This window comes from Bidens hawaiensis, unplaced genomic scaffold (assembly GCF_021521415.1).
Source record: "Bidens hawaiensis isolate Kalapana, Puna unplaced genomic scaffold, B.hawaiensis_p1.1 tig00025168_1, whole genome shotgun sequence".
NCBI lineage: Eukaryota > Viridiplantae > Streptophyta > Magnoliopsida > Asterales > Asteraceae > Bidens > Bidens hawaiensis.
This window is the reverse complement of record NW_027505051.1, coordinates 63,369-85,427: the sequence shown is the minus strand read 5'-3', so window position 1 is coordinate 85,427 and position 22,059 is coordinate 63,369. Positions and strand designations below refer to the sequence as shown.

At 39.1% G+C, this 22,059-nt stretch overlaps 1 protein-coding gene across 1 annotated transcript; it reads right to left on the bottom strand.

Annotated features, from left to right (window-relative positions):
• Window positions 1-3,413: 3,413 nt before the first annotated feature.
• LOC143610232 (uncharacterized) lies at window positions 3,414-4,908 on the bottom strand. The gene is made up of 3 exons (XM_077084765.1): window positions 4,577-4,908; window positions 3,773-3,836; window positions 3,414-3,664 (listed from the first exon to the last, which is right to left on the bottom strand). The coding sequence occupies exons 1-3, from the start codon at window positions 4,789-4,791 to the stop codon at window positions 3,440-3,442; spliced, it is 504 nt and encodes a 167-aa protein (XP_076940880.1). The 5' UTR covers window positions 4,792-4,908; the 3' UTR covers window positions 3,414-3,439.
• Between the last annotated feature and the right edge of the window lie 17,151 nt (window positions 4,909-22,059).

Sequence of the window (22,059 nt, the reverse complement as noted above, 5' to 3'; positions counted from 1 at the left end):
AAGCTTCTCTTTATTATTTTTTTCTTATATATATATATAGATATATATATATATATATATATATAAAGTGTGTATACCTATAGTTAAAATATGCTTGATAGCAATATCGAATTTATGGATTTATTAATCATATACATGCATTTGATGAGGGTTTGTTGTATCATATCAAACTACAAGGCTAAACACATACTCAAAAGAAGATTCCAACGTTAGATAGTAAACTAGAAGCAATTATACATAAGTTGTAATTTTCAAGTCATGTACACTGATTGCATATTTTTATTAGAGAAAATTGCATGATTCTCCTTAAGATGGTGAACGAGGAAAAATATAATAATTTAATTAGAATAGTGTTTTAAACGATGAACACACATATTGTACATAGATTATGGTACTAAAACCCGTACCAATATGATAGGGATAAACACCATGTGTTACTAGACCAAGAGGTCATCAGCATTTTATTAAAATAGTTAAAAGAAAATGATATAATCATGCATATATTATAGAGGTAACAAGACTTGTCGTAATTTCCAATGTATATTATAGGTACGGGATTGGGGTGTGCTTATGTTTATCAAAGATAATAATAGAGTACAGATTTTATATGTAAATCCTCTTTTGCATATAATAATAGCATCAACAATTCAATATAAGTGAGTTGCGGTTTTCATTCTTGTTTGTTCAAATTTGTTGTTTCAGTTCAAAAGTTTACATTTCTATCTCTAGAGTTTCATTTTTGTTGCAATTGTTGTCCATCTCGTTAAACATATTTTGGACTGAAATAACAGGTTTTAACAAACATAGGGACAGAAACTGCAATAAACACAAAACTCTAGAGTTAGAAATAGTGAATTTTAAACTTTTGTGCCAAAATAGTAAATTTGAACAAATCATAAGAACAAAAATCTTACTTGACTCTATTGACAGCAAATATGAACAGGCTTGAGTTTGCATTTTTCTACTAATAATTAGATTCCTATGATTTTGTATCTAAAATGAACTATAGGGTTGACCTCTAAAATTAAATTGTATGATTTGTGTATTTAGTCAACTTTTAGAGTTACCCAGCATCCCATGCCCTTTTGAAACATCCCATAAACTTGCAATGCCAATTTCTCTATACAAACACCATACTAAATTAACCCTTTTAATCTTGCAAACTGTACAAATTTATTACAATTTCTTTTTTAAACCTTTTTCGAAACAATTGGCTGACAATGGTGATGTTCTTGATTAGCATCAACAACAATGTCTTCCCATCGTTGTTGTGCAACTTTTGAGGGAAGAATTGTTTCCCATGTGGCTTGGTTTAAGGTTTTGAAGGCTCGATTGAAATGGTTAGGGGCGGGATTAGCTCTAAAGCCTTGACACCTTCAACATATGAGCCTAAACACATTGTGTCACCTCGACCGTGCCATGTCCCGTCATGAACGTTGTTCATTTCCAACGTTCTAGACTCCTGTAAAGGTTTTCATAAATAAATGAGAAAAATATTCGATTTACTATTTTCTTTTTGTGGGTCCCGCCGTCCCAGTAAAACCCAAAAAGGCAATTAATTGGCCTAGGGGTGTCAATTTTGTCGGGTTAAACCTTAGCATGTCCCATATATTTATGGCAAATTGGAAATAAATAATCCCAACTTTTGTGTATTGGCCGACAATAATCCCAACTTTAAAAATCACTACCAGCGGTCCCAACTTTCAACTATTTTTATCTCAATGGTCCTCTGTTAAAAAACACTTAACGCCGTTATGTTTTTATCCAAGTTTCAAACCGATGTTTTAGGCTTTTGATCGGAAGAACGATACGATTCGACCGATGTAAAACTTATCTCGAAACTGTTATCCAAGCGACGAAACAATGTTTCAATTCAGGTGTTTGAATTTCCAATTAACAAAAATCAAGTTATTTGAATCACCGTTTCGAGATAAGTTTTACATAAGTCGAATCGTATCTTTCTTCCGATCAAAAGCCCTAAAACACCGGTTTGAAACTTGGGAAAAAACATAACGGCATTAAGTGTTTTTTCACGGAGGATCATTGAGACAAAAATAGTTGAAAGTTGGGGACCGCTGGTACTGAGTTTTAAAGTTGGGATTATTATCGGCCAATACACAAAAGTTGGGATTATTTATTTCCTATATTTATTTATGTCAAAGACATCACATGTAACTCTTTTAATACATTGCAACTTTAACATGAAACCGTTTAACTCATTTGTCTAAAAGGGTTAATGGGTTGGCCTGTTTACTTGGAGAGTTAATGGTCAACCTGTTTAAATGAGTTAAAGAGACCAACCCAAACACGAATACTACTTTGATTAAATGGGTTAAAAAGGTCAAACCAATACGGGCGTGCATGGGTTGCCTTTGGGCTCAAACCGAAGCAAAGCCTGAAATTATGTTTTTGAATGTCTGAAAAACGTTCGCTTCAGTCATTTCAGTTTTCCTATTTGTTTGACTTTAGTTCGGTTCTACTATTTGGGCTTAAAAATTTTGGGCCAAAAAAAAAGTTGCCCCTAAATAATGAATTTGAGCTTAAATCTTTTTGTTGTTTTGAGTAAGGGATCAGGTATGAGTGGTATGAAAGCGGGTGTAACCGAGTCAGTCTGGGTTTGACCGGGCTCAAACCAGGTTTTGTGCACCTACGGTGTTAGATATGATAACCCAAAACCAGATTATTTTCATGTTATGTTTTTCAAGAACTGCCACCCCTAAATGACCACCGTTATATTATGGAACTAAACGGGCCCCATGAAACATGTATTAGGGGAAAAAAAAAAAGACAAACCTGAGCCAAGGTGCAGCAAGGACACACGAGATGGAATATACAATCATCCAGAGAACTATCACTGCCCTGAAGAAAGATAACACATGTATGAATAACTTGAATACACAATTTGATTTGTAAAGTCAACCTAGTTCATTTGAGATGTAAAGTAACAATTTTTCATAATTTTGATATAAATGATGTATCCCTCCTTGTTTGTGTTGCGCACTATAAAGGTTAGACTTTCTAAGGTATTTCAAAAGAGCATGACTGTATCAATTTTGAAGTTGAAATGTAGAATAGTTGACCTAAAGGTCAAACGATCTCTCATCAATCAAGAAAATTGATGCATGCGCCATGTTAAAAGATTTGGACAATTCATTAGACACTTAAAGGTGAAAAATAGCTTGTTTGATTAATAAAGTCAAGTGTAGTATTCAGTCTGAAATGTAGCGTTTTTGAGCTATAAAGTCAAAGTGTAAAAGTCAAAGCATAGCACACTTTTTGCAATCTTCAAGCCATAAGTAGATTTAAAGACAAACCATTAGGCATACTTAGTATGTTCATTGGTCCTTACCAAAATATCGAAAAATAAAGTCAAAATGTAGCCAATTTGACCTATAAAAAGGCGGCAACTCATTTCCTTACAGCTTATGCATTAGGGCCATTACAAACACGAGAACCGTACCAAAACTATATAAATATTATTTGTAAACAAAATCTTTACCTTGATATTGAACTTCTTTCTCATCTTTGACTGATGAAAGCCCGAATATGCTCCAAACGATAGTGCAAAAGCAACCGCAAGATACAAGAAACATGGCTTCTTGGTGATGGTAAATGCTACAAAGTTGCATAGAGCAATCGTAGCAAGAATTATGTATATAAATCCCTGTGGGACCACAAATTGAATAAACTTGTTAGACACATGACATGTGAGTAATATATGTGCGCGTTTTTATAAACTTAAAACACGTAATAATGAAGTTATATTGTGTACCTGAAGAAAACAAGAACCAAAACCAGCTAGTCTCATATTTTCCCCAAATCTATACCAAGGGCAACTGCAAATTCAAACATTTAAAGATTTACATTAAAAAGTCAAAGACACTTTGCGCATCACTAACCTCCGTTTTTAAGCATTTTGACTTTAAAAGGTCAAAATAGAATGCTCTTCCAAACATAAATAAGCTAGCATCAAACACAAATATTTGAAAAGAAAAATTCTTTTAACACTAAGGGTGCTTACAAACTCAAAAAATCAAAACTCCCATTTTGTTCAAATAAATTTCTTGCAAACATCCTTTTTCCCTGTCAATTACACTCAAGAAACATGTTCAAAGCTCTAAATTACACTTTTTTCCACCATTAAAGGCACCGTCAAACAAAAAGAATTAACCTTTTCTCCTAAATGTGTTCTTGCAAACAAAAACATACAAAATCCCTTCAAAGTATGTTTGATAAACAACACTTTTGACTTCAGAAAAGTCAAACCTGATGCTCTTGAAAACAAATTATCTAATAACAATAAAAAATTATAAACAATAAACGAGCAAGGCCCAAGCTGAGCTCCAGCTTGAAAAACTACACACGAACCAAGCTCGAAGCCATCCGAGCTTGAGCTTGAGCTCTTCGTAAGTTAAACCGAGCTCGACCCTAGTGGAGCTCGGCTCATTTACCATCAAACACAAAGATTTAACCTTTTCTCCTAACAGTGTTCTTGCAAACCAAAACATACAAACCCCCCTTAAAATTATGTCTAAAAAACAATACTTTGACTTCAAAACAAATGAAAGAAACTTACAATGATGATTGAAGAACCAAATTCCGATCATCAAAGCAATCAAGAATATCACCTTCCCACATCCTAAAGACCCCACCACCATCTTCATCATACACCTCTTCTAATGTGTTCCATTTCCCCTGATTCGTCTTCATCGCCACCGCCGAACACAGCTTATCAAAATCAATCAGTCTTTCTTTCTCCTCCTCCGCCGCCAAATTGCCGGAATCCGCCATCAAGTTTCAAGATTTTGTGAGTTACGCAAAACCCTTGAAGGGATTTGTAATGTAAGTGGATAATGGAAGTGGGTCTGGGACGATAATGATTGGGTACAGCTGGTGACACGCAAGAATGGTGGTGTTAGTTATCCGGGTCTGTTTTTAGGTTGTAATTTGGTACTTACTTATAAATGGGAAGAGGGTGAAATGTTTGACCTAAAAAATGACCCTATTCTTGATTTTGACCTTTTTCTTTCTTGACAATCTTTGACCAACTAGTTACGATCTTTTTTTAATCTTTATACGGGTTATTTACTTATTTTCTTGTTTAGTTACAATTTACAAGTTTGTTGCAAAATGTGATTTTTATTTTTGTTACAAGTGTATTTTATTAAAAAAAATTATATATAGAGCTATCTATGAGCAAGAAAATAGACTAGATGAATCGATAAGTTCTCCATTTTTTTATTGGAGACTGACACTTTCAAAATACTTCGATTTCTTCATAAATATAATTTTGCTATGCAAAGTGCGTGTAAAAATTATTGTCATAATTGTGTGCCGTTGTATGCATTATATAAACATGTGGTACGCGATTATGTACCCGCTTCGTACATTTTGCATGAAAATAAACTTCGTAACAAATAAGCACATGTATATACATGTGCATATTCTGTTATATAACGCATATTCTATGAGTGTAATATACATCTGGGCATGTTGAATATAAAATCAATTAACAATACAAAACTGTGAGAATCACAAAAACATAGCATATGATGCATAAAAATAATTCAATAAAAGAGAAGAGGTTAAACCGTCGTTTCATGTATCACATTTAAGCAATATAAATAAGTGTTTGTGTAGTTTTCATAATTGCTTAGTTTAGTTTTGTTATGTATTATATATGCCCTCATAAGTATATGCATGTATAGGGACGTGTTTAATAATGTTGTAGAAAGATGTAAAAGAATTCTGGCTATTAGACGTGATAATAATATGTTATAGGCTTACAGTCGATAATTAACTATAAAACCCATTCTCAAACAATATAAAAATATAATGTCATATTTGCATTAGATTATGGTTAAGAATTGCGTGCTATAAGTTAGTGGCATAATTTATTATTAGTCTCATATGGACTTTTATTACAAAATAAATATATTTCAAGGTGGAAAAGCAAGATTTTGTAGAAGATATCAAGATAAGGATAAAAAAATAGCAAGTCGCCACCCAAGTTGAGATGGAATTGGGCATCTTCTATTATAATATAGATCGCATATCATTAGGACACTTTCATTGATAAATCATTGTTTCTAATTATTGTATTTCTAATAATTTTTTATTTTTTATTAATACATACGTATAATATATACATAGAATATGATATTTATTTCAGAACGCGTAAATAGCTTACGAAATTAGCAGCTAAACATTTTTTTCGATTTTTCTTTTATATTAATATCATTAGCTTTATAAAATGTATGATGCATAGAATGCTTAACAAAAATACACTTAGGTTATAAAAGTTAAATGATTAAACAAAAAAAACTATATATTATCAAATTAAATGGTATTATAGGTTCAAATTATATTTTCTAGTGGAATTTTCATACGAATACATGGTGTATTCTCACAGAGTTTTCTTCATAATCATGAGATGCACATAGTTATTTTATAAGTTGCAATTATATTTTTTAATGAAATATTGAATTTTAACAAAAGATGATAAGATTGATGAAAGTTTAAGGCATCCATGACAGTTGAATGAATATGTATTGAATTTTACCATATTCATCTCCTAAATTTAAAAGTGTATATAAATTGATTTAATAAAAAAAGGTAGATATGATTTTATTAAAGATATAAATATTTTGATTACATAGACACAAATATTCACGTATTTTTAATCAAATCTAGATTATTATCTACTTGATTAAAGGATACATTGATATGTTTGATTACATTGACATAAATATGTTTATATTAAAAAAATAAAAATAGAATAATAGTTTAAGCAGAAAATTAAATATATGAATGAACCTTTAAATGACATGTGTCCCTTGTTATATTTTTTTATTAGAATTGGTAGATTTAAGTGTAGTTTGTCACTATATATAATTTTATGATTTCAATCATAAAGAGTAGTTTGTACATATATATATACATGTTTTTATACACATGTAAACTTGTTATTGTCTGTATGTAATCATGAATCATATAATAAACTAATAAAACTATTTTCAAATAATAATAAATATATAAACTAAACAAAATATATATATATATATATATACGTGTGTTTTACAAATATCGTGCCATTAAATTTTATATATTTTGATATAGATATCTTTATTTTAGGCTGAGGGGTGTGGGGGGCTCTAACGGGGGCTCGAGTGGGGGCTCCAGCCAATAATATTGTGACGTGTGGCAGAGAGAGAAACTGGATAAGGGGGGTGTTGGAGCCCCCGCTGGAGCCCCTGGCCCTGGTGTGGAGGGGCTCCAGCAGGGGCTCCAGCGGATTTTTTTTTATTTTTTTATAAATATATTCAAAAAACGTATTATTAAAAAAACTCATAAATTATTAAAAAAAACACACATTAAAAAAAAACACATTAATATCTAAAAATAAAATAAAAATTAAAGTACTAAAAAAACATTATTCTTATTCTTCGGCTTGGTCTTCTTCGATCAACCTCTTTCGGATACGTTCCTTTTGCTTTTCCATCAGCATTTGATCGACCGGATTTAGGTTACTGAAGTCTCTTGTAAGGAAGTCCAAATCTCTCATTCGACTTTTTTCCTTTTTGTCATTTGAGACCACCTCCATGGTTTTGTTGAATTTATTGAGGGATTCAACAAGATCGACGATGTTTACGGCTCCCCCCTCAGCCGGTTTTTCCCCTTGGCGTCCCGTCCCAATGGCCGCCTCCTCGGCGGTGAAGACGTTTCCTCCCCCGCAATGTCTAGGTCGAATCCAACGCGGCAATCCGACCCGGCGGAAGTGCTATACGCTCCAGACGAACTAGATTTAGTCCGTTTCGGCCCTACTTCCGCATCATGGTCCGGCGCCACAAGTTCAACCCACTTGGAACACCTTTTCAACCTCTCCCACAACTTTAAATCGTCCCACGTCTTCACCGTCCCATACCTCCGCAAACACTCCTGCCTCCACTCTTCGACAGTGAAATTGTAAACCGCCAAATCATCACTGCCACTTGGTCTCATACGACCGGCGTTCCTGTTGAAAAGATTAGTAAACAAGCCGACAAATTTTCTAATTTCGGACCACCGACCCGAAATCATATCGGCGTTTCGCTCTGTACTCCCAACGAGCGTATAGAACGTCTCCCTAACATTTGTCCAAAAAACCTTGCTTTTTTTGGTAGTCGGCTGCAAAATGAATAATTAAATTAGATTTCCAGTTAACTTTTTTATTTAACTTTTTTATTAAAAATCATTTTTAAAAACGTTAAAACAATTACCGCAACGCCGATCCTCAGAAATGACTATCCAAGCCCGACACAAGGCTTCCTTCTCATCCGATGACCACGGAGTGGTTTTCCGTTTCGTCCTCGGAGTCGAAGCCGGTCCCGGCCCGTCCGTTGCAAGTTGTTTTTTCCGGTGGACGCGTCTTCTTGCTCCCGTAGCATCACCGTGTGATTCTTGTGTCTCTGGAACAACAAAGTTAGGAGACGGTTGTATGTTGGATGGTTGAAAGCCGGATGTTTCTTGCGGCCCCGAATAATGTGACATCTGACCCGATCCGACCCAACCCAGGTACCCGTTTCTCTGACCCGAACTCTTTCTTTTATGATTTAGTATTTATTTATGCTTATATTTTACTAATAATAATGTATTTTCCTTCTCGCCTCTTTCTCTCTCTTTCTTTCCGCCGTCCCGTCCCTCTCCTTTTCTCTCTTTCCGCCTTCTTTTCCCTCTTGTCGCCGTCCCGCCCTTAAGTCTTGTTTCCCTCTTTCTTCTAACTCTTGGCTTGTCCTTTGTTCCTTCCCGCCTAAGGTTGTCTGCGCAGCTCCACGCGCCAGACCCCTTACAAGGAATCCTGCGTGAAGACCACCTGTTTCAGCGATACGCGAGACGAACTCTTCTCGCAGCGCGCTAAGAATTGTAATTCTTCTCGCAGCGCGCTAAGAACGGTAGTTCTTCCCGCGACGCGCTAAGGATTTGTAGTTCTTCTCGCAGCGCGCTAAGAATCGTAGTTCATCCCTCGACGCGCGAAGAATTATAGTTCCTCCCGCGGCGCGCTAAGAAATGTGATTCTTCCCGCGACGCGCTTGGAAATGTAGTTCTTTCCGCGACGCGTTAAGGTTGTTTCTGTCTGCCTTCGCGCTCGCGCTCTCTTGACCTTCTGTGTCTGCCTTCGCGCCTTAGCCTTCTCGTGCTGAACCCTTTGAGTTTTCTTCTGTTGAATCTAGCCGTTGCTTTTGTGTTGTCTTATCTTCTGAGCTGTTGACCTAATCTGCTTTATGTCTGAAAAGTTACTTTCGGCGCAGCATGCGCACCAACCCCATTGGTTGACAGAAAAAGTGACTGACATTATCTTTTGAGATCTGCTTTTGCCATGCTTAACCAGTACCTTTATCTGACCCGCCCATGCTTTTTACTGTTCCCTGTCAGCTTTTCCTTTGCCCCCTGCAGCTGCCATATCTTTCTATATCTTTTGCTTTTGTTTTCTTATGCTTTTGATATCTTTTGCTTGATCCTGTTAAAGATCCTTTCCCCTTTTATAGGGATTATGTCTCCTAGGGTTTTCCTATATATAATAGTAATATTTTCATAACACTACACACACAAAACACTTAATCTCTCCTGTTCTCTTGCCCCTTGCTCTCTCTGCCGTCTTCCTCTCTGCCTCCGTCTTCCTCCCTGTTCTGCCCTGCTTTTCCGGTAATATATATATATATAATAATTTACTTATTAATTATGCTAACTTATAATCAAGACTTAAAACCAATCATTAAAACAATAATCTTATTTATAGGTTAACTTGTGCTTGTTTAAAGTTGGTTCTTGCTTTATCTTACACCGCATCGTTTATCAAGTGAGTAATCTCGTACCTAATCCCTTTTTGCTTTTAATGTTTTGGGATGTTCATGTGTTCATACAAACTTAGAGTCTTAAACTTGTTTATGAACTTTAGTCGCGCAGTATCCCATGTGTTGAGGACGTAGACTTGGCTGTTTATTTGTATGTGTGGATCATTAACCGTCTTGTCGGTCTATTCCGCAGTTTTCATGGTACCATTAGATGAACACGGGAGAACTATCGTTTATGATTTTCTCTTTTGTATACACATGCACAGTTTGTCTTGTTTGTGAGCTCAATTGTGAGCACTGGCAGTCTTATGAATCTTAGAGTTGGTCCCGATCAGATTACACCCTTGTTGAAAACCAGACATACACATGTTGCGCGCAGATTTATTGATATCTATGTATTGTATTAAACTTGATTTCTCACCAACACGCAAGTGTTTGACGTTTATTTTAACACATGTTCAGGTTTGCAGTAGCTGTTTTGGAGCTTGTGGACACATAGGAAGTTTTCTTTATTTTGGACCTAGATTAAAATGTATCAAGTCAAGTTATTTGCTGTTCGAATATTTTGATTTATAATATATTAATTTATGTTGGCTTATTTATATCTTGTGTTTACCCTGCGCCTGCGCGAATGAATGTATTTATTAAATATTGACACCCAATAGTGTCACGAGTAATGAAACAATATGTGGCGCCCCGATGTATAATCCGCCTTTGGTCGGGGTGTTACAGATTGGTATCAGAGCTCGTTGACTTTAGGATAGGTGGTTAGACGTAACGGCCTAGAATACCTAAGAGTCCCTTCTCGCGCATGAGAGAAATCTCATGTTTGCGCGCTTATTGTTAATTACTCGTTATTTATGAATATGCTCGCGCTTGCGCAGTATATGATTTTATGTTTTATTTCGCGATATTTCGATTTTTGCTGAATTTCGATTTTTATTGATTTTTTTTTTCTTGCATATTCGTTTGTTGGGATTTGAAAATTCGAAAAGTCATGGTGATACATGAATAGTTGATTCAATTTCCATTTACGATTATGTTCTGAGGTTGGAGACTTGAAAAGTCATGGTGATACATGAATTGTCAACCTCCAATACTCATTTTCTTGTGTATTTTATATTGAAGATTGAAAAGTCATGGTGATACATGAATCGTCAATCCCCAATACTCGTTTGCTCGTATATTTTAAATTGGGAATTCGGAAAGTCATGGTGATACATGAATTGTCGATTCTTGATTCGAATTTGTTACCTTTATTAAGTCTGCATTTAGGATCATTTATTTTACTTTAACTTTTGACTGTAACTGACTCCGTGAAACCAAGCTTTATAAGATTAAAACTTTGCGCTAAAACCAAGATATTAACTAAAATTAAAATTTTTATAGAATGCCTCCGCTATCTCGCCGATTTCAGAGAAGAGAAGCCTCGCGCATGCGTAGACAGCAACGTTCCCAGGAAATGGCCGCCGCGATAGCCCAAGCCTTGAGCCAAAACAATACCTCCAGTTATAACATTAAGTCCTTTAACGCGGGTAACCCTCCAAAGTTCACAGGTCTTGAAGGAGCCACCGTGATGCTCCAATGGCTCGAAAAGATTGAAAACACTTTCCTCCATACCCAATGCCCCTCAGACAGACGAACCCTGTATGCTTCCAGTGTCCTGGAATCTAGAGCGCTTACATGGTGGAATGGAGTAGCTCATGCGCGTGGCGCAGAGGCTGCTTCTAGCATGACATGGGAGGAATTCAAGGAAATTCTGACGCGAGAATTCTGCCCTCCCAACGAAATTAAGCGCCTAGAGGAAGAATTCTGGAACTTGAAGCAATACAGCGGTGAAGCGCGCGAGTACGCGACGCGCTTCCATGAACTAAGTTTGCTTGTCCCTCACCTTGTTACCCCTTCACGCCGAGCCATAGAGAAATTCCTTGGGGGTCTTCCCATGGAAATTCAAGATTCTGTATGGGCCAGAAACCCAGTAACCCTTTCTGACGCCATCGAGTTGGCCGCTGTGCTCAGCGACAACCATGTCAGAGCAGGAACCCTGTTCCTGTGGGGAACAGAAAAGACCAAACCCACCAAAACTGCCCCTGAACCCGCAGAAACCAAACCAGAACCCTCAAACCGTAACAACCTCAAGCGCAGGCGCAAGGCCTATGCGCTTACCAACCCACCCATAGTCCAGCAACCCGCATACCAACCTCCAGTCTACGCGCCTAACCCACTGTCAGCCTACCCAACACCTGTAGCCCATAACTATGCCTTAACCAATCCCGCACTCCCTGCCCCGCCAACTAAGAAACCTTACACAGGAAACCATCCCTTTTGCCCAACCTGTAGATTTCACCACCCAACCCAAACCCCGTGTCGACTTTGTAACCGATGTGGCCGTACTGGTCACACTGCTGAGAACTGTAGAGTCCTTCTCGCCAATCCAATTGCGCCAACACCACCAGTCTACCCGCAACACCCTCAACCAACCTACCAAAACCCACGACCCAGATCGTGCTTTAACTGCGGTGATCCCAGTCATTTCCGGAACGCGTGCCCGAGACTACAAGTTCAGATTACGCAAGCGAATCCGGTGAACCAGATTTCAAACCAAGTAACGCGTGGACGAGCTTTTAACATAACCGCGCACCAAGCGCAAGCGAATAATGACGTAGTTAATGGTACATTTTTGCTTAACGGATTTTATGCTTCTGTACTTTTTGATACTGGCGCCGATCGAAGTTTTATCTCTCACGCCTTCGAGCAGAAGCTTGCGCGACCGCGCAGCGATTTAAAAGAAGATTTTTCAGTTGAATTGGCTAATGGTGAAATTATTTTAATTAACTCAGTGATTAAAGATTGCACGCTTAACCTTAACGAAAACGATTTTCTGATTGACCTCATCCCTATGCCTCTTGGAAGCTTTGATGTTATCATTGGTATGGACTGGCTCTCGAAGAATCGCGCCGAAGTTATTTGCGCCAAGAAGTTGATTCGCATACCTCGAGAAAATGGTGATCTTCATATTTACGGCGAAAAACCCTCCAGTGGTCTTAAGCTTATGTCTTGCGCCGAAGCCCAAAGACTCATGCGGAAGAAGTGTATTGCATTCTTAGCCCATGTGGTTAAACCTGCTGAAGAAAAGAAGCTTCGCGATATCCCTGTTGTGCGTGATTTCCCTGAAGTTTTTCCTGATGATCTTCCTGGTATCCCTCCCGCTCGTGAAGTCGAGTTCCGTATTGATCTTGTCCCTGGTGCTTCCCCCGTAGCTAAATCTCCTTATCGTCTTGCACCCGCTGAGATGCAAGAATTGGCCAGCCAACTTCAAGAGTTGACTGCTAAAGGATTCATCCGCCCTAGCTCTTCGCCCTGGGGTGCTCCGGTGTTGTTCGTTAAAAAGAAAGATGGATCGTTTCGCATGTGTATTGATTACCGCTAGTTGAACAAACTCACTATTAAAAACCGGTATCCCTTACCGCGTATTGACGACCTCTTTGATCAACTCCAAGGTGCCTCTTGTTTCTCGAAGATTGATCTCCGCTCTGGCTATCACCAGTTGCGCATCCGCGATGAAGATGTTCCGAAGACTGCTTTTCGAACTCGTTATGGCCATTTTGAATTCTTGGTCATGTCCTTCGGTTTAACCAACGCACCCGCCGTTTTCATGGATCTAATGAACCGGGTGTGTAGGCCTTTCTTGGATAAATTCGTGATTGTGTTTATCGATGATGTTCTGGTGTATTCTAAGACCAAGGCCGAGCACGAGCAACATCTTCGGTTGGTGTTGCAAAAGCTTAGAGCTGAGCAACTCTATGCTAAGCTTTCCAAGTGCGAATTCTGGTCTGATGAAGTACAGTTTCTTGGTCATGTTGTCAACAAGATGGGTATTCATGTCGACCCATCCAAAATTGAAGCAATCAAGAACTGGATCACGCCATCCTCTCCTTCCGAGATCCGTTCCTTTCTGGGCTTAGCTGGTTACTACCGGCGATTCATTTCGAACTTCTCAAAGATCGCTTTGCCTTTAACAGCTCTAACGCACAAAGGTAAACCGTATATTTGGGGCTCGAAGCAAGAAGAAGCCTTTCTATCGCTCAAGCGTTTGTTGTGTGAAGCTCCTGTTCTTGCGCTACCTGAGGGTAATGATGATTTTGTCGTGTACTGCGATGCCTCCAACCAAGGTCTCGGTTGTGTTCTTATGCAACGAGGCAAGGTTATCGCTTACGCATCAAGGCAACTTAAGGTTCATGAAAAGAATTATACAACTCACGACCTCGAACTTGGTGCAGTTGTTTTTGCCTTGAAGATCTGGAGACACTACCTTTATGGTACTAAGTGTATCCTTTACACTGACCATAAAAGCCTTCAGCATATCTTTGATCAGAAGGAACTTAACATGAGGCAACGCCGATGGAACGAACTCATCAGCGATTACGATTGTGAGATCCGGTATCATCCTGGTAAGGCTAATGTGGTAGCCGATGCGCTCAGCCGAAAACCCTGCCAGCTTAACTGTATCTTGCCGCGCACCCAGCTTCACTTTGCGCCGATTCAAAGCAACCTTGAATCACGTATTCGTGACGCACAGCGCGCATCCATCAATAATGGTAATCTTCGCGCCGAGTTAGCGTGTGGCGCGGAAGCGCACTTTGTCCCTAATCTGAGTGGAATTCTCTGCTATCTTAATCGCATCTGGATTCCCTTTGATGAGAATCTTCGCGCTGATGTCCTGTGTGAAGCGCACAAATCTCGGTATTCTATTCATCCTGGCGCTGATAAGATGTACAAGGATTTGCGCATAACTTATTGGTGGCCCGGTATGAAGAAGGATATTGCTGTGTTCGTAGCTAAATGTCTGACTTGTTCTAAAGTGAAAGCTGAACACCAACGCCCATCTGGTTTGCTCGAACAACCAGAAATTCCTATGTGGAAATGGGAAGGTATAGCGATGGACTTTATTACCAAGTTACCTTTGACAGCAAGCAAACATGATAGCATTTGGGTAATAGTGGATCGTTTGACTAAGTCTGCTCACTTTCTGCCCATTCGTGAAAACTACCGTGTTGAGCAACTCGCGCAGCTTTATGTCAAAGAAATTGTCTGCCGCCATGGTACTCCTTTGAGCATCATATCCGATCGCGATGGCCGTTTTATATCTCGCTTTTGGAAATCTCTCCAATATGCGCTAGGAACTCGCTTGGACATGAGTACGGCATATCATCCTCAGACTGACGGTCAGTCTGAGCGAACTATTCAAACTCTTGAGGATATGCTCCGATCTTGTGTTCTTGATTTTGGAGGTAATTGGGATTCGCACCTGCCTTTGATCGAGTTCTCTTATAATAACAGCTATCATTCCAGTATCGGTATGGCCCCATTTGAAGCACTTTACGGTCGTAAGTGCCGCTCCCCGATTTGTTGGAGCGAAGTGGGAGAAACTCAAATCACAGGACCCGAACTTGTTCAAGAGACAACAGATAAAATCGCCAAGATCCGTGATCATCTGCTGACTGCCAGAAGCCGACAGAAGAGTTACGCAGATCGTAGGCGGAAGCCTCTCGGATTTCAAGTTGGTGATCTTGTTCTCCTCAAAATGTCGCCTTGGAAAGGTGTTGTCCGCTTTGGGAAGAAGGGTAAGCTTGCTCCTCGTTATGTTGGTCCATTCAAGATTCTCGCGCGTGTGGGAAAAGTTGCCTACAGACTTGACCTGCCGCCCGCGCTCAGTAATGTGCATCCAACGTTCCATGTATCCAATCTCAAGAAGTGTTTAGCTGACGAGAACCTTCACATTCCACTTGATGAAGTTCAAGTTGATGAAACTATGCATTTCGTTGAGAAGCCTGTTGAAATTATGGATCGCGAGGTTAAGCAAACCAAGCGCAGTCGTATCCCTATCGTGAAAGTTCGTTGGGAGTCCAAGCGCGGAGCCGAGTTTACATGGGAAAGGGAAGATCAAATGAAGATCAAGTACCCGCACCTGTTCTCTGCGCAACCTACTTCGAGATAAATTTCGGGACGAAATTTCTTAAAGTAGGGGAGACTGTGACATCTGACCCGATCCGACCCAACCCAGGTACCCGTTTCTCTGACCCGAACTCTTTCTTTTATGATTTAGTATTTATTTATGCTTATATTTTACTAATAATAATGTATTTTCCTTCTCGCCTCTTTCTCTCTCTTTCTTTCCGCCGTCCCGTCCCTCTCCTTTTCTCTCTTTCCGCCTTCTTTTCCCTCTTGTCGCCGTCCCGCCCTTAAGTCTTGTTTCCCTCTTTCTTCTAACTCTTGGCTTGTCCTTTGTTCCTTCCCGCCTAAGGTTGTCTGCGCAGCTCCACGCGCCAGACCCCTTACAAGGAATCCTGCGTGAAGACCACCTGTTTCAGCGATACGCGAGACGAACTCTTCTCGCAGCGCGCTAAGAATTGTAATTCTTCTCGCAGCGCGCTAAGAATGGTAGTTCTTCCCGCGACGCGCTAAGGATTTGTAGTTCTTCTCGCAGCGCGCTAAGAATCGTAGTTCATCCCTCGACGCGCGAAGAATTATAGTTCCTCCCGCGGCGCGCTAAGAAATGTGATTCTTCCCGCGACGCGCTTGGAAATGTAGTTCTTTCCGCGACGCGTTAAGGTTGTTTCTGTCTGCCTTCGCGCTCGCGCTCTCTTGACCTTCTGTGTCTGCCTTCGCGCCTTAGCCTTCTCGCGCTGAACCCTTTGAGTTTTCTTCTGTTGAATCTAGCCGTTGCTTTTGTGTTGTCTTATCTTCTGAGCTGTTGACCTAATCTGCTTTATGTCTGAAAAGTTACTTTCGGCGCAGCATGCGCACCAACCCCATTGGTTGACAGAAAAAGTGACTGACATTATCTTTTGAGATCTGCTTTTGCCATGCTTAACCAGTACCTTTATCTGACCCGCCCATGCTTTTTACTGTTCCCTGTCAGCTTTTCCTTTGCCCCCTGCAGCTGCCATATCTTTCTATATCTTTTGCTTTTGTTTTCTTATGCTTTTGATATCTTTTGCTTGATCCTGTTAAAGATCCTTTCCCCTTTTCTAGGGATTATGTCTCCTAGGGTTTTCCTATATATAATAGTAATATTTTCATAACACTACACACACAAAACACTTAATCTCTCCTGTTCTCTTGCCCCTTGCTCTCTCTGCCGTCTTCCTCTCTGCCTCCGTCTTCCTCCCTGTTCTGCCCTGCTTTTCCGGTAATATATATATATATAATAATTTACTTATTAATTATGCTAACTTATAATCAAGACTTAAAACCAATCATTAAAACAATAATCTTATTTATAGGTTAACTTGTGCTTGTTTAAAGTTGGTTCTTGCTTTATCTTACACTGCATCGTTTATCAAGTGAGTAATCTCGTACCTAATCCCTTTTTGCTTTTAATGTTTTGGGATGTTCATGTGTTCATACAAACTTAGAGTCTTAAACTTGTTTATGAACTTTAGTCGCGCAGTATCCCATGTGTTGAGGACGTAGACTTGGCTGTTTATTTGTATGTGTGGATCATTAACCGTCTTGTCGGTCTATTCCGCAGTTTTCATGGTACCATTAGATGAACACGGGAGAACTATCGTTTATGATTTTCTCTTTTGTATACACATGCACAGTTTGTCTTGTTTGTGAGCTCAATTGTGAGCACTGGCAGTCTTATGAATCTTAGAGTTGGTCCCGATCAGATTACACCCTTGTTGAAAACCAGACATACACATGTTGCGCGCAGATTTATTGATATCTATGTATTGTATTAAACTTGATTTCTCACCAACACGCAAGTGTTTGACGTTTATTTTAACACATGTTCAGGTTTGCAGTAGCTGTTTTGGAGCTTGTGGACACATAGGAAGTTTTCTTTATTTTGGACCTAGATTAAAATGTATCAAGTCAAGTTATTTGCTGTTCGAATATTTTGATTTATAATATATTAATTTATGTTGGCTTATTTATATCTTGTGTTTACCCTGCGCCTGCGCGAATGAATGTATTTATTAAATATTGACACTCAATAGTGTCACGAGTAATGAAACAATATGTGGCGCCCCGATGTATAATCCGCCTTTGGTCGGGGTGTTACAAATAAAACATCGGTTGGTCTGGTGACGACCATAAATCGTCGTCAATATAATCTGAATCTAGGTTTGGGTACCAATTTCCAGACATTTTTGGGTATTATATAGGAGTTTGGGATATTATATAAGGGTTTGTAAGGTGAAATTGTGTTTTGATATGGTTGAAATGGGAGTAATTTGGGGTATTATATAGAGGTTTTAAGGGTTTTTTTTTTAAAAAATCGGAGCTCCAACGGCTCTTTTGGGCGGGCCCAACGGCTCTTTCTCTCTCTTCTCCCGCGACCACACTCACGCCTGCTTGGATTTCCGCGCTCGCGCCCCGGCTCGCGCCCCAGTGGTGTGGGGTTAGCGCCCCGAGGCGCGAGCGGAGGGGCTCTCGCGCCCAGGTTTGCGCCCCACACCCCTCAGCCTTAATGAGTATAATTATCAATTTAAGGTAATATTAATATTAATATAATTATTCTGTAAGTTGGTTTATATTATTTTAAAGTAGGTTTATGAAATGTGGTTGAAAATGAAATTAAAGATGCCCACTCTGATTACGAAAAGGACAAACGAGTGGCTACACAATGTTTGTTGAAAAGGAATGATTAACTTTAATTTGGATGCATAATTATAACGTTTACTAATAATGAATTATTTAATTATATTGTTTAACAATAAAAGGTATAAGGAAATACAATAACAAAATTTCTTAATGAGCACTTTATATTTAGTCATTGGATTTGTAAAATGCGTTTCACCACATAAAGTAATCGATGAATATATTTAGAAGTTCGAGGGAAACTCTTTTATAACTGCATTACAGAGAACAAAACGCTTACGAAATTCCATTTATTTAAGGTGCACAAAAATTTACTAGCATTAAATTACCCTTTATGATACGATATACTCTTTTAACATATTGAATTACAAAATCAAGCAGTTTATAATCGAATCTTATCATATAAAATTAGACATGCTAGGATCATATTCGGGCTAGAGCCATGATAGACAGCGGGAGACCTAAGTGAGTAAGTGGCTAAGTGGTCCTATAGGGTGATCACTAGTATTCTTGTAACCTATGAAGTATGAACTTCATTTCTTTCAATGCATATTGATTTAATCTGTGTGCTCCATAAATTTTTGACACTACTGCCTTTAAATTTTAATCTAATGGTGGGGCCCGAAGAGAGTACGATAAGGACATACATGACAAACCATAAACAATAAAAAAAGAAATAAAAAGGAAAAGTGAAAAAATAAAATCAAGCAAAAGAAGAATTGAGAAAAATAAAAGAAATAAAAATTTCATCCCATATTGGTAGAGGAAATAAAATGAAACGCTTCCACCATGGTATGAATAAGATTTTGAATTCTTGTCTCACATCGCTAGATTATAAAACTTGTAAGCTCTTTATAAGGAAAATAGCTCACATGATAACATTCTTATGTGCCAAATTACACCCAGTAGTCCTAGCGGAGGCTGCGAAGCACCCGACGTGCACGGGCTTAGGCGAAGTGCGATGGGCGCAATGTGACGCTTCTATAGCGCACTTTGCAGCTCGCATCAGCGCAAGCTGTTTAAGGGCCGCCTTAGTATTTTTGTTCCTTCGCGCTATGCGAAGCAATAGAAATTATCTAGAAAGTCTTTTGTCTCTCACGCGACGCAACGTGATAGTCACACAACGGTGACACGTTGCCTGTTATGCGACATAGCTAGGGCTGTCTCGACAACCCTATATCTACTTCGTGCGACACGAACCAATTGCTTAGGTTTCTTTCGCGCTACGCGAAGTAACCAAATTTCAAGTACGAATAGGGTGGAGATCCAGACCTCATTTCTCGTCCAAAAATCTTATTTTTCTCACTTTTTCTCATATATTAAGATGTTTGTATAACACCCGAGTGGTCTTAACGATACCCTTTTTTCGATTGAAAGAAACTTCAATACGCGAATCCGAAAGCTCTACCTGAACAAGGTAAGACATTGTGCCATCTTGTAAAGTTTATAGCCTCGTGATTATCTTTATGATTATGGGTTTTATACTAACTTAGATATACTACATTGTGCTTAACCTAGACGTGCACAAAAAAGCTGGTTCCGTACCTGAACCGGTGGAACCGACCAACTGGTTCCGGTTTGTACCTGTTGTACCCCATAGCCGGTTAGGGTATTATTATTCCCGGAAAACCCTATCCGAACCCATATATTTTCCCAAAAATCGGTTCCTACCCGGAACCGGTTCCAACCCGGTGCCGGTTCCTACCCGAAATAACCGGTTCCGCCGGGATTTTTTTGAAAAAGAGCCGTTGTAACCGGTTCCAAAGGTAATATAGCCGTTTCCAACGGCTATATTACCGTTGGAACCGGTTTTTGAGCTTAAAAAACAATATAAAGCCTTGATCATTCACTTGTTTTACCACTCCAACTCAAAAACATCATAAAAACTTATCGGTTTACACTTTACACCAATTTTTTTCAATTCCATTCCACCACCACTTGATAACTAGTAATTATGGCAAGCCAAAACAAGGGCAAAAGAAAGGCAACGGCTACCGATTCCGTTTTTATTGACCCGGTTCGAGCCGAAGATGACCCCGGAGTTGCAAAGATCCTCCCTCATAACCGCAACGAAGAAGTATGGCGGAATTGGGATTTAGTTGAGTTGCTTAATGGAGACGTTAAGGCTCGTTGAAAATTTTGTGGCACTTATTTAAAGCATGATTCAAACTCTACTTTAAAAAAGCACATTGGGAAGAAATTTTGCAAGGCGTTGAAAGAAGTTCCCACCACGGTCCAAGCCGAATTGGGTAAAGATGGGGCAATATTTCGTTACAACGTGAAAGTGGTTCACTATAGGATGGCGAAGTTCGTGATTCAACGAGGTTTGCCGTTTAACCACTTCGACAGCCCTCAATTGACGGCCTTGATTAGAGAGACTCTTCAACCGCGTTACACCCATGTAAGTCGTACCACTCTTCGACGTCATTGTCTAAAGTTGTGGGAATGTGCCAAAAAAGATTTAATTGATTTTTTTGACACTTTACAAACGGGTGTCAACTTAACTAGCGATGTTTGGTTGGCACCCCATGGGTTACCGGAATCGTACCTTTGTGTGACCGCGCATTGGATCGATCCGGTATCTTGGCAAATGATGAAAAGCACCATCGCGTTTGAATATTTTCCCTTTCCACATACCGCCGAAAAATTGTTTGAAATTTTGGATGAGGTAATAACCACTTTTAACTTGAGGAAAAAAAAAATTTCAATGTCGTTTGATAACGCTTCTAACAATACAAAAGCGGTAGACAAGTTATATATAAAATATATAACATCTCCTTGAATTTCAAAGAGTTTGAAAACAAAAATGATCTTTTCAAGCATATTGTTGACCCAATGAAGAAGAAGTTCCTAAAATATTTTGAAGGAATACCACCCGTGTTTACTTGTGTCGCCGCTTTAAACCCCTACATAAATGTTGTCGGGGTTGAGGCGTTGATCGAGGAAATATATGACAACATGGGTGTGCACGAGATCGATCCGATGGCGTCGGCGGAAGCAAATGATTCTTTCAACAAATCCCTTCAGGATATCTATGACCATTACTTCAAAATTTGTGGTCCAAGCTCAAAGTCGACTTTTGTGAGGCAAGCAACATCAAGTAAGCCATGCAAAGACAAGCTTATAAACATGATGAATGCGGTTCGTGAGTCGGCGGCAAAGCAGCAAAGGGGTAACATATCAACTAGTGAGCTTGGCCGATATAGTGGAGCAAACTATGGAGAAGGTGCAACGGTTGAGGATGTTCGCAACCTTGACATTTTGGCATGGTGGAAAGGAAAGCAAAACGAATTCCCTATTATTTCCGCCATGTCTCGTGACTTGCTAAGCGTCCAAGCTTCAATGGTTGCTTCGGAATCGGTTTTTTCACTTAGTGGAATGATATTATCGATGCGAAGAACCAAACTCACTCCCGAGTCCTTAGAGATGTGCATTTACCTAAAGGATCATTTGGACGAGGTGGATCGTATACAAGACAAGGCGAACTTTGAAGACGAAATACCACTTGAACGTCCAATTCAAGAGATGGAAGAAGAATATTCGGGTGAAGAAGACGAAGTCGTAGAACTCGATTAATTTTAATTTGTATTTTTTGTATTTGTTGTAATCATTTATGTAT

Excerpts from the sequence above, each read along its gene's own strand:
- LOC143610232 (XM_077084765.1), bottom strand. The coding sequence starts at position 4,791 with ATGGCGGATTCCGGCAATTTGGCGGCGGAGGAGGAGAAAGAAAGACTG. Across the intron at positions 3,837-4,576 it reads TTGGTTCTTCAATCATCATT|TTGCCCTTGGTATAGATTTG; the intron begins GTAAGTTTCTTT and ends TTGAATTTGCAG. Across the intron at positions 3,665-3,772 it reads TTGGTTCTTGTTTTCTTCAG|GGATTTATATACATAATTCT; the intron begins GTACACAATATA and ends GTGGTCCCACAG.